At 31.1% G+C, this 18,299-nt stretch overlaps 1 protein-coding gene across 1 annotated transcript in view; it reads left to right on the forward strand.

Moving 5' to 3' along the window:
• Nucleotides 1–467: 467 nt before the first annotated feature.
• Nucleotides 468–18,299, forward strand: part of LOC105359386 (hemicentin-2) — a 50,633-nt gene continuing 32,801 nt past the window's right edge. Inside the window, exon 1 of the mRNA XM_011495986.1 lies at nt 468–798. Within this exon, the coding sequence (XP_011494288.1) occupies nt 759–798 (40 nt within the window). The 5' untranslated portion in view covers nt 468–758. The remainder of the gene's footprint in view (nt 799–18,299) is intronic.

Below are 18,299 nucleotides of genomic sequence, written 5' to 3' on the forward strand. Positions count from 1 at the left end.
AGGAGATTCGAGAAGAGAACACGGGAGTGACTGCACCGAGAGTCTCGATTAGGAGAAAGGAGAAAGGAGCGCAAAGTGTGTCTTTGTGCGTGGGTGCGTGCCGCGTGTGAGTGTCCGAGTGCACATCGTCGGGGCTTATTTTTGCGACGGGTGGAGGCTACAGCTGACGTTATTCTCAAATATATCAACTCAATATATCAAGTGAAAAATAAAGTGGACCGCTCGCTCGCTCGCTGTGAGATCGCCGCCACCACGGCCGCGGCGGCCGCTGCCACCGCCGTCGCCACGAATTAGAATCCTTGTGTACAAAGGCTGATTGGATAAACAAAGCCGGAGGGATCTTGGCTGAATTAGCGAAGACATATTCAGAGGAAATCCCTTTGGAGTGTTTGAGCGCCGTGGAGCTCGTTAAAGGGGCTTGGGGAGGGAGCGAGGGAGGGAGGGAGGGCGAGAGGAAGGGGAGACGGTGGAAAAACGCGAGCGCGGGAGAGAATGAGATTCTTCTGAATATTTGATGGTGATTGGAGGCTGGACCCGTTGCCAGTTGCAGTTACGCGTGGAACAAGTCGGCGTCGTAACCAGGCGCGTTCAAGAAGTTGCCCGGAAGTATGAGTATACGGGGAAGGAGAAGATTCGCGACGGGGTATTGTGACTCGTAAGGGAAGTGGTCAACGATTCGCGTATTCGTCCGAAGTGTCCGGTACGTGAAAAGGACGAAGGACGATGTGGACAAGGTACACGCGAGAAAACCCAGAAAAATGAGGTGCATCCTTCTCGCTTTGGGCCTTCTGTTTGCCGGTAAGTCATTTTAACGTTTTCTCCAATGCACGCATTCGTGCAAATACGAAAGAAACGGATACACGCGTATTTTCGATCACTCGATAAGCCCAGCTAGTGAACGAGAGCGAATGAGTGTGAAAGAAAGAGAGAGAGAGAGAGAGAGAGAGAGAGAGAGAGAGAGAGACAGACTTAAACGCGCACACACACACGCGCGCACACACGCACGCACGCACGCACGCACGTACACAGAGGCGCGTATAATTGAGGTTCGTCTGATTTGGCGACGTTTTCTTTGTTTCGCACTCCAACCTTTTTTCCTACCACCGTCGCTCGAGCGAAAAAAACTCTTGAATTTCATTAGACAAATTCCGGGGATCGTGCGTAGAAACGTAATATTCATACGGATATATACGTCCGTCCAATTGAAAAATACTTTCTCTACTTTTTAATTACTTTGTAGGATTGCAATACCATTTAATCTCGATACTCCGATTCCTATTGATCTCGAGAATCGCTATACGGTATTTAAAGTATAGGTTTTGGCTGAAATTTTTCCATGCGTAAAATAAATCCCCTTACTTGTTATTTCATTTCTATTTTGAAACTGGTGTTGTGTTTAAATTTTTTATAATAAAAACTTTGCTCGCCAGTAAGTTTCCATTAAAAATTATAACCAGCAGCGAGCTTCATATTATATAGGAAAGTAATATAGAAATATTAAGCCCGCGCTAGAAAATCAGCAATGTCAACGAAATATTTTTCTCAAGTATGCTCACTTTAAAAACATAATCATTCTCATTGAATCCCAGTGAATATTTGAAAATATTTAATCCAACTCCAAGTCGAACATACGCAAATAATGTTCCTTGTGAATGAAAAATCTGTTTAATTCAGCTTAACTTCAATTCAGTGTTACTATTACACATTCAAAAGGGATTTGTTGCATCGATAATATTAAAATGTGTAAGCACTATCTAGCTAGAGAATAAATAAACTACAAAAGCAAGTAAATAAATAAGTAATGGCCAACAGCAAATTCATTAAATATCTTTCATGCTAACCGTTTTCATTTAAATATATTTGTTGCGTGGTTAGGCATTAAAGCCGATGCTTTGAAGGGAAATCGTTGATTCTCATTTACAAAATAAAGTGAACAAACTCAGAGATAAGTAATTAACGCTCAAATTAATGTAATAAAAAATGATCTGCGAGTATTTACAGTGAACTTTGAAAGACAAAAAAAAAAAACAGAAAAAAAAAACGTAGAAACATCTATTATTGGCAAATGATGCAAGAGGCTGGAAAAAAGGCTCGACGGTTGTAGGTAGTCGAGTGACAGTTAAAGAAATGATTTAATTATTAAATTAAGAAGTCAGACGATGTTATAAAAAAGCAGCGATTCTTTACGTAAATTTGCAGCTACAATTAGTGCGTGAGAAAATCGTGACAGATGATTCCTGACGAATGTTTCATGTTTACATTCACAGGGAACGTCGTAAATGTTTGCGCGCGTGCGCCGCCACATTCGATTCAGCACGCGGTGCACAAAATTACTTTATTTTCGGGCAAACAGAGCACACTTCGGCGTTCCATTCCCTGACCAAAAATGAAATAACGGACGCACAAGGGAAGGGGGGGGGGAGGTGAGCGCGAAGGAGCGAAAGGATAAAAAGTTGACGAGCTCAGCCGAAGTGGTCGGGGCACGAGAACGACGAGGCTTTTGCATAATATTTTTTGCAAGCAAAACACTCGACCCGCTCTTAGCCCGTTGCGCTGACCATGAAATTTCATTAGCGATAAAGACAGTCTCGAGAGTATATTTCTATGACCTTTGAATTACCGCCTATTATTTTATCCGGCTAGCGCAATAAATTAATTACCATTCTCGTTTGCCGTTTAGTAAAAGCAGAAAAATGGAAAAATCCTGCGTTGATAGAACTGTGCGAGCTTTTGCATCAATTTCGTTGTCCTCTTGCCCTGCTTAAGCTTTAAGTACTGCCCTCGCTAGACGTTATTCTATTCTAATTTGTGCTTTCGACTAGCAACGTTAATTAAAAGAATATGCATTAGGTAACGAAAACTCATAACTTGGAAATTACCGCTAATGTATGCTTTATTACGTATGAAATTAGCCTGTTGTTTTCTAAAATATTATAAGTATCGAATGAGTAAATTAGAAAAACTTGAGGGTTTTTAATTCAAAATTTCCGCTTCGGTAAATCAAATTTTTGTATTATAAAGTAATTTTCACGTGGCAAAAATGAGCTCCATTGAATATTTACTATTAAAAATATTTCCAATTTGTAATAAAAATGTTTCGTGGCTTAATTCATATTATTACGTATTTTAATGAAAATCTATATTCGATACAATTTACGTTATAATATTTTTTTTCTTCTTCTTCTATTTTTTTTTTTTTTTTTTTTAATATGTCAATGTTGATTTCCATCAATTTAGGAATTTTAATGCATAATATTCGACATTTTTGTTAACATAATATTATAAATTTAAAAATATCTCTAGGCGAAAAAAAAATCAAATACGTCATTGTTCATAGATCAGGGTATTAAAATTATTAAAATATGCATCTTTAGCGTCGTTAATAAATATTACGATAGTTTTGAGTTTTTTTTTTCTAAGAAATGATTGAATAAAATTTTTTCTTAATTATAAAGGGGTATAAATTTTTAAAAATTCATCTATTCTCCAATGCGATTATGATAATAACAGAAGTTAAATTTTTATAAGGCAAATATAATCTCTGTTTCCTTGCAACGTGCTTCGTTCTCTACACACAGAATATTATATTAAAAATTACAGTATTATCGCATATTGTACTTATTGAGTACATGGTTGTAAGGTTGTTAGAAAATTCTTTCTGTACTCATAAAAGATACAATATGAGAACGGTAGGTTTGAGTGAAAGTACGATTTGGCAAAGTTCTTTTAGTAAGTCAAACACGCATTATTTTGGTTTGTAAACAGAGCATTTCACAGATTTTTTTTTCTTCCTTTTTTTCTTTCTTTCTTTTTCTTTTCAAAAACTGGAGAAAGATTCATTCGTTGAAAGTAAGTTACAATTTTGAATATAAGACTTATTTATTGCTCAATTTCGCGCTTTCGTTCTATCTCATAATTCGCCGCTACATTGTGCGTATGTACACTCTGGAATTCATTCGGATTTTCGCGCTTTAACGTATTAATTGCAATTTTTAATTTTTCCATACAAATTTACTTTTATTTTTCTCCTCCAAAGAGATGCTCTTTTAGTTCAATTTCAACACTCACGACTACACTCTTTTATGCTTCTGGAGATTTTTCATGCGTCAATTGAAATGGGAAAAACTCGTTTTCCAATTTGACAAATAGCGATGGCAAATGCAGCGTCGAAAAGTTTGTAAAGAGGGGATGACCGGAAACGAAGAGATAGAAAAAGCTTTAATACAAAAAGTGTTGAACGGGAAAAAGAAACTAATTTTATTCAACAATGGTATGACTTACTTCTCTATATACGATAGTTTGTAAAATTTCAGTAGTTTTAACCAATGTTAAATCTAGCAGTAACGTGTATTTCAGAATGTTTTGCCCAAGAATTTCGGTACCGAAATCCAAGAATATTTTTCAACAAAGATTTCATTTGAGCTTATCTGTAATAATAACAAGTTTTTATTCGACAAAACTTTAAAGATCAATTTTGACATCAGGATTATTCGTGTACTTTTTAAGCGGAGGGATCTCTATATTAAAATACAATGTTCTTTGGTATTAATTTGTATTTAGAAAGTATCAGTACGTTCGCTAAATAAATTTATTAATAAATACATTTATTTAAGTTTAAAACTAAAAAGAGATTGACATAAGAGATAAATTTCATAAATTGAATTTATTCTGTTGTTGTTTAGTTTGTAAGAGGTATATAATCGTTGAAAATCATTGATAAAAGTAAATTTCCTATATTATATGATATATACTATTTGAGGATATCAGTTTAAAATTTCGAATTAAATATGAAATTTAATTTTACAATTTATGCTTTCGTAATGCACTAGCCTACGCATACATTTAATGTTGAAATTCAAATTTTATGATTGCCTAGACTTTTATCGTTGCAGTTGTTAAAGTTCTTCAACTTTTTCACCTCGTTTTATAATAAGTGAAATAGTTGCTATATATATATATATATATATATATATATATAAGTTTTTGAGAAAATTTTTTTAAAAAATTTTAATAAAATCATTATTAAAATGAGAGTGTTTTATTTATAGCATAAGTATAGCGTAAGTACAATTAAACGAGAAATATTGTTCTGGTTATAATTAAAAGTGACTGTATTTCACGTGACATTGTAGCTATACATGTTTTCGTGCATTGAAATACTTCGTTCTTGGTTTAATATGAATATAAATAGAATACCTTGTTGCTGATAATACAGGCATTTTGTATTTTTCGTGAATTTATTGACACCGTATAGATTGGCCTTTTTCTCTTAAATTTTGAATATCAAATAATAATTTCGCCGCTATTATGATGTAATTTTAATTACGACTGCTGTTATGAATGATAACGCTAAAACCTTTATTCCATCACAAGAATTCTAGAGAATTGAAAAAAGCAACTTGATACTTACCCAAAGCCATACCTCTCTATTGTTATAAAAATGATGAAAAGGAAAAATAACAATGTAAAAGTGTAGAATCCAGACGCTCTCTTCCTTCCAAATAGACTTATATAGAGAGGCAGTTTGTTCAACGTCTCGAGTCTTTCCTTTCCAAAGTCCCAAAGTTCCACGAACATAGATAGATACATATAAAAAGAAGGAAGAACGGCTTAAGAGATGCGTGCGTATTTGTGGAGAAGTTTGCACGTGCTTTCACCCACAACACATTTCAGAAACCTTTTCCAGACTCACAATCGTAGAGTAACGTGCATCACGAAAAATCCTCTCATTCTCTTATACAACTCTCTATATACATATACTTGGTCAGGTATATATATACATATATATAAATATATAGGTCGAAAGATATAGATATTTTGGCAAATTGATGGAAAGAAATCGGAAAAGTCAGTGAAAGAGAGATAGAAAGAGCACGGGATTGGGGGATTGGGGATTGGGGGTGGGGGGTGGGGATGGAGGGTAGAAATAGACTGAGTAAGGGAACGAGCTAAAGAGGATTTTAAAAGTTTAGGCTGCCCAACCACTTTCAAGTTGACTCTTACGCTACTTCTAGTGAGTTGACAACGACATAATATAGAAAGAGAAACGATAATTACAATTCAAATGGAATAATTGAGAAAGAGTGAATAAGAGAATGAGTCGAAGAAGATTTTAAAAGTTTAGATAGCCTCAACCATAGTAAAGTTGATTCTTGTAAACAAACTAGAATGTTGACAGCGACATGATACATATAGAGAAACGTTGTATGGTCACTGTAGGGATGGAGTTGTAGAGAGAGAGAGAGAGAGAGAGAGAGAGAGAGAGAGAGAGAGACTAGAGGAAGGGGATTGAAGGAATGAGCGATCAAGAGAGTGAGAGTGCGTGTGGGAGGCTGGAGGGGTGTGTGTGTGCGTGGGTGTGAGAAAGATGAGAAGGGTAGAGGGAGTGAGGGGGAGCGATTGAGGGGGCGGAGGGGTGAGGAATGATCGTGAAAGGGTTGAGAGTGGTTAAGCAAGAGAAACATTTGCACAGACCATCAGATAGAATAGAAAGCCACTGCAGTATTTGAAGGACTGTGACGTACAGTAAAACCAACGGATTTCTATGAATACTTTGTAACCATTACAATTATTTATCGAATTTATCTATTGTTTTTACTTACGGATCGTTGAATAATGCATAACGTAAATATTTGGAAAATACATCATGAACATAATAGAATGAAAAACGATAATATAGAGAATGGATAAATAGAAATCTAGTTATAGCTAGAATTTAGAGTAAAAGAATAAAAAGAAAATGGATGGTAGGGAATAGGCGCTGAAAGTTCATATCGCAAGCGATACGAAGTCAAGAAGCAAGAAACATGTAAATCAACAGGTAAAAATTAAAAATCAATGTTTTTTAACATTATGTACCGAACGCGTTCTTAATAAATTCTTTAATGCATTAAGAGAACGCAAAAGTACCAATAAAAGTAACATAACCAATCCTTTTTATTGATGTTTTTGTCATTATTTACAATTCAATAATAAATAAATTAAAATGAATTGATTGAATTAAATTACAGTTATAAGTTTGTATTAATATATTAGAGATGAGTATTAGCTAGAATAGGAATTATTAATTCACAGCTATTAATTTGTCTAGAAATTATAATATTTCACCAAACTAGAAAAGTATTTGATTTAAGAATTTAAAGTACAAATTTTGCTTTTTGCATTGGACTTTTTGCAGATTATCCAAGCCTTGGCTTTTATTGGAAAATTACTTACAGCTTTAGTGATTAGCATGATAAATAAATAATATTTTTAGACTACGCGTTCTAAAGTCTTTCGTGTTAATGATTTTCTAATTCAGTAAAATTGTTATTTCATGCAAAGATTTATTTTAGAGAATTCTATTGTCTTATTGACATTTTATACATGATACTTATATATATTTATTTAGTAAGTTCTTTAAATTTTATATTTATATCAGATCTTTCGATATGAATGAGTCTGTCGAAAAGGTGAGACATAAGAGTTATAGCATAAAAAGTAATAATTTACTCATCATTATTTATAGAATAATCAATGTCCTACAAAATATAGAGATGAAATATAAAGTTAATTATTTTTATACTGAATTTTCTAGATTAAAGCACTATCCTTTTAATGCAATTGAGCGAGATTTAATAATCATTTGTATACTCGTTTTTAGTCTCAAAACTCGAAAAAAGTTTTATGTTGGCTAAAAATTAATTTTACTATTAATTTATGTTGTATATATATATATATATATATATATATAATATTATAATAATTATAGAAAGATTAATTTATCATCTTTATCGATTTTTATTTAATATTGATTTAACTCGTGTTTACATTAATGTTTATATTACATGGATTAGAAACAAAATGTTAAATAAAATGAATTTCATTAAGAAAGAAAGTAATAGTTAATTAATTACGATGCATGATAATATATACGATAAATAGATGGTATTTTGGGTCACAATAATAAACCATAATATCAAATTATTATTTTGAAGTTTATAAACGATACTTCGTAAGAGGGACATCAATTTCACAAACTTGGAGCTTCATCGGGACTGTAGATAATATTATTTTTTACTAAAATCTAGGACTTGCTTCAAAGGATTTGTTCTAATATGACCTACTTTCAAAGATTTGCATTATTTTGCTGTGAATTTGTATTACATTAATAAAACTTAATTGTAATTTTGGAAGCATTCATGACCCAATGAATGAGAAAATAAGTTTAAATTGACTTAAATTGACATTTAAGACAACATTTAAGTTACAAAGATAATCTTTAAAATTTTGATTCCATAAATGTATAATCATGATTCATGTATGTGATTTTTTTTTTATACTTTTTATAAATTTATAATACGAGATTTAATAATGTAAATAAATTAGAAAATTTTAAAATATTCATCATTATAATTACTTAGAAGAGGGTTAAATATTGTGAAACTATTAGTTCCTCGCTTATTTGACAAATTAAGGAGGATAATTCTTATAGGGAACTGAAAATTTTAAAATAATAAAAGCTATTTTAATCTTTAATATTATTATATTCTCGATATAAATGATTTAAGGTACGTAATTATAAATTCTCTTAGAGTAAACAAAAATTCCCTCGCTAATTTTTATTATTTATATAATGTATTTTCCTATTTTAACTAATTTTTGTCATTGTAACATTTCGCACTTTTAAAATATAATAATAAATTTTCATAAAAGTTTTTTATTTTGAATTGCAACATATAACATGCTATATTATGAATTTATTACTTTGGATTCAGAATCGGAAAACGTATGAAAATGTATGGAAGATCAGATTTTTGCTTTCTCTTCCTTTTGCATAACACTTACACTTTTATTAAAATTTTATTTATATTTATAAATATTTACAGCTAATTGTTTAATATTTATTATATATTGTCATCATGAACAAGTAAATCATTTACAATTTTATCACTTCTAATATTTGTTATTTAGTGACACTTTTTATAAAATCTGGTTAAATATTATATTTTTTTCAAATATTGGAAGGTTTTTTACTTAAATATAATATTTGATATTTGGTATTTAATATAAACATTAATTTTCTACTTGTTTATTTATAGAATAATGGATTGTTTAAAAAATATAAATTCTTAGCATAAATTTCATTCTTGTCATGGTATTTTGTGTATTCATTACAGTTCTTCTATTCGATATATTAACCATAAAATACGAAATAAAATTGTTATTTTCCATGTTGTATAACATATTTAATTATGTATTTATTATTTATCGACAAGGAGGATAGAGAATTTTGAAGGTTTAATTTATTAATATTTATTTTACAATATTAAGATTGTTCCAAATTATTTATTAAAATTGTATTTGCATTGAAATTTCAATTTTTAATCTTTTTCGCATAATAATTATTAAGAGTTTTCACTATTAATTAAAGAATAATATTTTATATAAATTTACTTTATAATATTAATGACAAAAAAAATTTTTTGTCTAAATCAGAAGATTACATTATTACATGTAATTAGAAAAAAATATTAGAGTGAAAAATTTTATTTCACTTATTTATTTGTGCAAGAGTGATTTTAAATGTTAAATTTAATAATTTTATTTATTGAAAATCATTAATAAGAGTATTGGAGAGATAATCACTTACTGTATTGTGTTCTACATTAGTAGGGCTTCATACCATAAATATTGTTTTATCATAAGAAAGGATAGATTAAATTAATCTTGCATAAACTTTCCAGTACTTTTTTTTTTAATGTTTATATAATTGATGGATTTATTTATTTATTTATCTATTTGTCCGTTCAACAATTATTTTTGTATTTACAGCATTGTAGGGTTATTACCATTAATCACCAATATTTGCAAATCCAAAAAGGATTTTATAATTTCTTAATAATAGAAAGTTATTAGTAAAATAGAAATCTCCTATATTTTCTTAACTTGGCAGCAAAGAATATAATTTTAATCCTAATCGATTATTTTAATCCTCTTTAATTCAAAATTGTTTTTTGTATAATAATCCAATGTAAATATTACGCTATGGTATTTGAAATTTCAGTAATCTTTAAAAATACAAATACTAGGTTTTTTTTTTTTTTTTTTTTTTTTTAAAAAAAAAAAAACTAGGTTTTTTTTTTTTTTTTTTTTTTTTTTTTAAGAAAACATTATTATAAGGATTATAAGCACTAAGAGTTTGTGTAAGTTTTTTTTTACGATGATTAAATATAATATTATTTCAGTATCGTTAAAACAACGACTTTTTATTAAATTATGTCAGTTTTAAAATGCTCCGTTAGAGAAAAAATAAAATTTTTTGATTAGCATTTTCATTTGAAAAATGAAAGCTTCTGAGTAAGTACTTGAAAGAGGAATTTTTACATTAATTTTGTTCCCTCGAAGTACGAAGCTCTAATAGATAGAACGTAAATAGACGACAGTGCTTAGCAACGGAATAGAGGCTTATCTTTCAAAGAAATAATTGCAACAGCTTTACGTAATAAATAGAATTCATATAAGGTAGAAAAAGGATTAAACGTCAATAGAAAGTACCTCACGGCTTGGACTATTGAAAGGTATTTGACGCTCGTACGTAGCACGCTAAAAGTGCGCTGGCAAAGCTTATCTACTCGACAAGTGTCCCATTAAAACGATCTTCGGCTATTGAGGAATTGAATGCGAATTCACATAAAGACGCATTAAAAATCCCCCCAACCCCGTTTCCGCTCCTCATTCTCTCCTGACTTACGTTCATTCTTTATATTATTATATATAATTCCATGGGCCCGAGTCACTTTACTCTCACATACGTATACATGTAGCAGGCAGTACAGGCGGCATTTTTACAGCTGCGGCGCGCAAGTAGAATCTCAAGCTTCTGGGAGGAGAACTCCGTTGTATATAAAGCCCCTATGAATATTAATTTCTTTTTATTTGCCGCTAGGATACGTGTACACGAGTGGGTGAGAGTGTGCGGGTATGTAGGAGAGGAAGAGGAAGAGAGTGAGGAACGATAGGAGTGGAATATCTACTTTGCACTATATCTAAGCATAAAGCAAAAAAGAACTTTTGCATAAAGTTCAACTGCGTGATAGCGATTTCTTTGTCGCCCTTGCATATCAATTTGCGAGTGTAGTTAATAGTCGTAGTAGCAATGTTTTCAGCTTTAGAATTTAGTAATTTCGTTTATTATGGACGATTTATTAGGGTGTGCAGCGTGAACCGAAAATCAACTTTTTAATTCAATTCGTTAATATTTGCTCTGCGCATATTCGGCATTCAAATTTCCTATTAATTTTACGAAGCGAATTTTCTTAAAAAGACCATTTCTCGAATTAATGCTTGTATTATAATAGGAAACAAATGTGATCAAATGCAGATATTTATTTGGACATTGTGCTAATTTAAAAAATTATACATATTTTTGTAATCGATTTTTTAATAGGTCGAAACATCTAAAAACACGTGACTTAATAAATTTACCTCTTAACGTACACATAATTTTTATTCTCGATATTCAACTTTTATAGGTTACTTTTATTATTTATATAATTACTTTATTTAATTGTTTTCTTTTTTCTTCGTTTTAAGATTCTCCGTAACTATTACAAAGTTTTGTTTTCAATTAAGACAAATGTACGTAAAAAATTTATGAAAATATAGTTGTAAAAATGAGAACATCGTGAAAGCTTATTACTATATATTTTTTTATTTAAATGTGAATAAATTTTATTAAATATTTCACATTTATGACTTAATATTTTGCAATTAAAAGTTTTTTTATTAATTTGAAATAAAGTTTGAATTATTATCCGCGGAAATGCAAAAAGTTTAAATATGATGATATAAAAATTTTATTTTTACAAGGTATTCATTCATTTGCATATAATCTACAAACGAAATATATTTTATGATATTTTTCACATTCTTCTTTTTTTGTACTGTAAAAATATTGTATAATAATTCTACCGCTTACGAAGAACTTAAAATACAACACAGTCAAATTAAATTGCTTTACTTTATTTATTTACTACGATTTAATTATTATTATTTTAATAATAACAACAACAACAACAACAAGAACAACAACAACAATAATAATAATAATAATAATAATAATAATAATAATAATAATAATATGGACTAGAAAAAGATTATATTGCCTGAATGGTTAAAGTGTAATAAAGTCATTTGATAATAACTGTAATATATAATTATGAGTAATTTTTTGTATGTATAGTCGCATATGCTGATAATTACAACCATACATACACATATATTTACTTATGAGAAAAATCTAAAGCACATCAAATGTTAAATGAAAAATGCTACTTTAAGCATTAGGGTAACATTTTTTTTTATTGTATTGTATTATTATTGTAGAAACTTTAGTAATTTTTCTATTATTTAAAAAAAAAGAAAATTAGGACTTTATGCTAATGAAACAGAAGGGGTAATTCGTAAGTAAAGGATTCAATCAATTTTATAGCTCTGTTACTCTTTACTTCGATATGAAATTACCAAGGCTTTTTATCAGAACGAGAACATAATTTATTATCTATATATTTAACACGATTGTGATATATAATTATTAAACAGTTTTTCAAATCACTGTTTTCATTATAAAAAGTAGTATAATTAGTAAATAATAGTATTATTGATTAACTTTATTTATGAAATAAAAATGAATAGAAATGGCAATGACTGTGTTCAAATAAAAGAAATTACTCTGGTTAATGGGTTGTATTAATCGAACTCAATTCTGAAATAACAATAACCTATATTGTTAAATAAAAATAAATTCTCGTTTATTACGTTTGATAGACTTGAAATTGTGTGTCGCTACGTACGAAGATTATTGAAAGTATTTTAGTCAAATTTTCTATTAGCATTAAATCAATTAGCATAAGAGTCAGTGTATGAGAGCAAATTTGCATTATTTTATACATTTTTTTTTTTTTTTTTTTTTTTTTTTTTTTTACTATATATTTATATTTTTAGTTATACGGACACGCAAGATTCAGGTATGTTTGGTGGGTTAACGCCAACATATTCCTATCAGCGAGAAGAGTTCGCGAGTTTGGAACTCTGAGCAGGCAAGTTAAAGTGTAGCTGTTGGCGAGAACACGTTTTAGAAGAAAAAAACAAAAAGAAAAAAAAGAAGAAAAAAAAAATAGGAAAAGTTACGGATTATAGGATCGATTTAATAGTTCGGAGTCGAGCATTGGATGCAGAGACAAGATTTTATCATCGATCAAAATTTTCATCGCTTCGGAAGCGCGCGGAGGTGAGCGGTAAGCCGAACGATAAACAACACTCGCAAGTTTGGCCTCGTTTCGAAGTTCATTGAAAGCTGGTTAAAGGCGGAAAACGCGGTGTTGCGATGAACGACTGCCGGAGGCAAAGAGGAAATGAGAGTGGCCGATGTAGAAATAGTAGAAGGGTCGTTGGTTTGGGGGGGGGGGGCACGGGACTCCCAACTGGAATGAGCGGAAGTAAGTCGGAGAGATGGAGATGAGTTGATAAGACAGCGGGAATATTCGAAAAACAGGAGGAATTAGAATACTCAAAGGGAATGGATGCACAAGTGGTGGGAATGGAGAAGAGAAGGATGAATTGAAGAGACAATAAGAGGGCCGCTCAGCGATAAAAGACACAAAGGTGAGGAAGGTGAAGTAAATTGCGTCGTAGTTTACGCTCTAAAAGCTTTTAAGAAAGATGCCCAGCACAAGCGCATTACGAAGATACCAGTCAGCCAATTTTTACCTTAATGAGAATTTAGCTTTTGTGAAGAAAATTTATGTGGGTCAACCGTCGGTGGATCTTGTATTTCAATTCTACATTTTTTACTTCACCGCATTTTTATAAATACGTGTTGTGCGATCGTAAACGGGACACAATGCTGTGGTGAAATTCGCGATCTTTCGCGGACAAAATTCCTCGCACACGATATACAATAGCAAATTTTTGGATTGAATTGGACGAAGAAAAAAAATTATATGCAGTAAAGACAGTAAAGAACGGCACCGTCTTTCCTTATTTGAATTAATCGAATGCTGCATAATGCCTTTGGTATTAATTGTAAATTTCGAAAATTCTATGTCGAAGATTGGAAAGAATTTTTTAATAAATTTTTCCTTGTCCCGACAAGCTGTAAACGTTGCCTCCAGTTGATTGAATGTTGCACATGTATTACAAATTGTTTGATTACAATGTTAATTAGTAGAATAGATGTGCTCGTAAATGAACTACTATTAAGACGGTACTTTCCAAGTGAATGCGCCTAACAAATGGACTGCCTCAAACTATCTCAAATTGCTTTAATTTTCATTCGAAGTATAAAAACAAAAAAAAAAAAAAACAAAAAAAAATATGATCCTCAATTCATCAACGAGCATTCATCGCTTTGCAATTTAATTCATGTTCGTTTGAATCGATGAATTTAAGCATGTAATAATACTTTAGTAAAATATTTCGATCAATTACATGAGGCCGTGTGCGAATGAATACTCGGCTCATATTTCAAATTGGTGAAATTGCATTTACTACTACAGATATGTATGATACATATGGCTAAATAGTATTAGAAAAATTTGGCGAGCAAGTTTTGTCATTAGGTTATTGTAAACATTAAAAGTACTGGATTAATATTTACTATGCTTATTAATTGCTTTTCTCATATTATGAATGATTTATGAATTTACCGATCGATATCTAAAACAAAAAAAACAATTAAATGAAATTCTGATATTACAATTCGATTTACCATACCTCGATATTATTGAAGATATAAAAACAAAATTCTTAAAATTATAATTAAAATACATATGATACGATTGAATACGTTAGAATAATTTGTTTGATAATTTGTTTATTATCGTTAAGGTACGCTTTTAGTGATATAAATGCTAATGAGAATATTATTAATAATATATTCATGTAATTTTAAATGCTTATTAAATATTATTTGTTTTTATATTAGAAGATTTTTTATTTAAAATAAATAGCTTAATATGGCATATTAAAATACAACAGTCGACTTAAATTTAAATTGAATAACAGCTATTGAAAAGGAACAAATTCGAAATAACTATTCTGTTTAAAAATTTAAGATCATGTCTGTGTGAAAATTTAAAATTAGATATGATATTATTGAGCAAAAGTGTTTAAAATCTATAAGATTTCATTAGTAATGCATATTCTTGAAATTTTAACCAAGTCTTAAGTAAAACTTGTAGGTCTTCGGCAGATTTTCTAAACTAAAACTAATTCATTAGCAATGCTACTTAAGATTAAAAATAAAATATTATAGGAAATTATAATAATATTCAATATATTAGTGTAGCTATAAATATTTATTGTTCCGTGCATTTAAAAGCATCGAATACTTAATTTTTTTCATCTATGAAATTGCATTTAAATTATTTTTTGTTTGCTCTTGTTTGTTTTATTTACAGTATTTATGAAATAGAATAAAAAAAAACAGAATAATTTTTATTTATTTTTTTATTATTGTATGGTTTAAAAACACCCGTGCAAATAATCAATGCGTTTACTCATGTATACATTAATTATTAATTGCATACGCATATATAAGTTATATCTATAATAAATTCAATTAAAACGTAAAATGTAACAGTGATGTGGTTTGAAATAAAGAATTATTTTTTTATTAATTCCGGACATTTATGTAAAAATAATTCATATATATATTTATATATACTTCGTATATCTATAATTGAATCATTTTTAAATTCGGAGTTGAATAGTTTTCATATATGAAGCTTTGACTGACACATTCAATGTATTGTTAGATGTGTATTACAGGAGAATGTATATACATTTCTGTAATACGAGAACGCCTAATTTGCAATGAATTTTCATAACGTTAACTTTTATTCAACAAATTTTATCTTCTCACAGTCTTTATTTTTGTAATTTAGCCTGTTAGTTTTGTATTTATATTATTAAATCTCAATTATGATGAAAAAGTTTTTTAATTTTAACATCGCAATAACGCTTTTGTCAATGATTCAACGATAATTAACATCTGGGCGACATATTTCACAAATACCTCTTTGTAATATCTACTGCAATCGATCGATCTCTTATTTTATAAATAATTCCATAAGCTACGTATTTGCAATTGCAATGAGCTAACAACCACGCATTAGAATTGCACAGTAGTGCATATAAATAAATATTTAAGATCGTTTTATCACGATTCGCGTTAAGAAAGTTAGTTTTACCTTTAGTTTATTATTTCGTATGATTGATCTCTTGATTTGAATTTGATATCAACATTTGATTCGTATGTTAATATAGCAAATCAATAAAGCTTATAAATAAAATTTAATAGGTTGTCGGAAATTGTCAAGCTAAGAATCTCGTAAGGGTAGCACACTCGACTTACAAGTCTTTGATCGAGTAAGTCTTGTGATTTGATGAGAGGAGAGTGAAAACGGGCTCTATGTTACCCATGTTGGAAAATGGGGAATAGATTCATTGGTAGGGTGGGTGATTGGGTGGTGGCGGTGGGGGAAAGCTGCAGTAGTCTGTGCTTTTCAATGAAACTTGTCCGAATAACTTTCCAGCGCCTTTCTGTGTAGTACGTAACAATCTTGAGTACGTAAGGCAATGATAACACGAAAAGCATCGGAACATATAATGAGAGAGAAGAGAGCGAAGAAAGTTTCATGTAGGGTTTAATAATAACCTCTGAATAGTTTTAATACAAATGAATTCGACTTACTATATTATCTTATCACATTTTGAGATTATTAAATAACGATTTGTCAATTTTCCAAGTATTAAATGTTAATTAGTGCAAGTGCATTATTAGGCTTGACATATCGACAAACTCTTTACATATTTTCTGTTTCATAATCGTAGTACGAATTGGATAATCGATCAAAAATATAAAATAAATGAGAAAGCATTGCGTATTATGCATGAAAAAAACCTTCCATTGATTATTCTTTTGGTTCAATCGCTTGAACGAGGCAATTAATGTGCATCCAAGAGTAAAGCAAAATAAAAAAAAATAAAAAAAAAAAAAAACAAACAAACAAAAAAACAAAAAACGAAAAATGCTTCAATCGAGATGAAAAGTATTCGTGTATCTTAATGATCGTGATAAATTGTTGCGAATTATTTTGAATATCGTAGAATTACTTTGATATCCGTTATGCGCATAATGTTCTTTATACGTACAGGAATATGCTAACGATGCAATTTTATATGTTAGGCTACGTTATGGATAAATTTAGAGATAAATTTATTCGGTATTGTAATCAGTACACTACGTGCAACGGCTACTTCTACTTTTCTAACGGGAATGCTGCGTTTGATCTTAATGTTAAATCGACGAGCAATAGTTGTCGAGCAATAACGGATCGCGAAGAACGGATTGCGACAGGCACGCGATTCTATACTTTTTAATACTAGATAAAAATATTTGGACTTTCGTTATAAAAACCTGCTTTATGGAATTGATCGTATTATTTTGTTGGCGTTCCGTCAATGTCATTGACAATGTTATTGATTGGCACACAATCGGCGAGCAAGGAGGAAGGAAAGTGTCCAAGCTGGGAGTCGGATCGATCAATACGCTTTACGGTAATCGTTGGAGCGAGTTCTTCTCATTAGTTCCGGTAATGATCAGCGTCGTCAATCCGCGCAAAATGACTTGGAGCCTATTTCGATGCTCTCGCATTTCTATTTCTCTCTTATCCGCACATTTTCACTCACTCCACTCACCTATCACCACTCCTTACCCTTTGCTCCTAACGTTTTTCAGCCAATACGCACCACCTTTTTTTCGCGCCTCTAATTTCACTTGCGATTAATCCCCCCCCCTCCCACCCTCCCTCCCTCCCTCCCTCCCTTACCCCATCCACCATCACCAAAACCCATCGCCACCCATCGCCACCCATCGCCACCCATCGCCACCCATCGCCACCCATCGCCACCCATCGCCACACGTCGCCACACGTCGTTAAACCACGGCTCATTTCGTCGATTTAATTTCCGGCCGAGGGTCAGTCGGGGAAATGAGTCAGCCAGTATCGAGGCCCCTCCTTCATTTGTCACGCGGTCACTTATATTTATTTATGCGAGGTGATGATGCGCGCAACGAGCCCCGAGAAATGATGAGCGCCGCTAAGTATATAAGAGCGGGAGTTTTTGCCGAGCTCACTCTCACCGAGTGGAAATTATCAATGTAGTTAATCCAAACGTCGTGGCATGGGCTTTTGTCCCGAGCCATCTTAATTTTTCCTTCCTTCTTTTACTCGGTGTCGGAGCCTCCGCAGCCA

The sequence above is a fragment of the Ceratosolen solmsi genome, unplaced genomic scaffold (assembly GCF_000503995.2).
Source record: "Ceratosolen solmsi marchali unplaced genomic scaffold, CerSol_1.0 scaffold11, whole genome shotgun sequence".
Taxonomy (NCBI): Eukaryota; Metazoa; Arthropoda; class Insecta; order Hymenoptera; family Agaonidae; genus Ceratosolen; species Ceratosolen solmsi.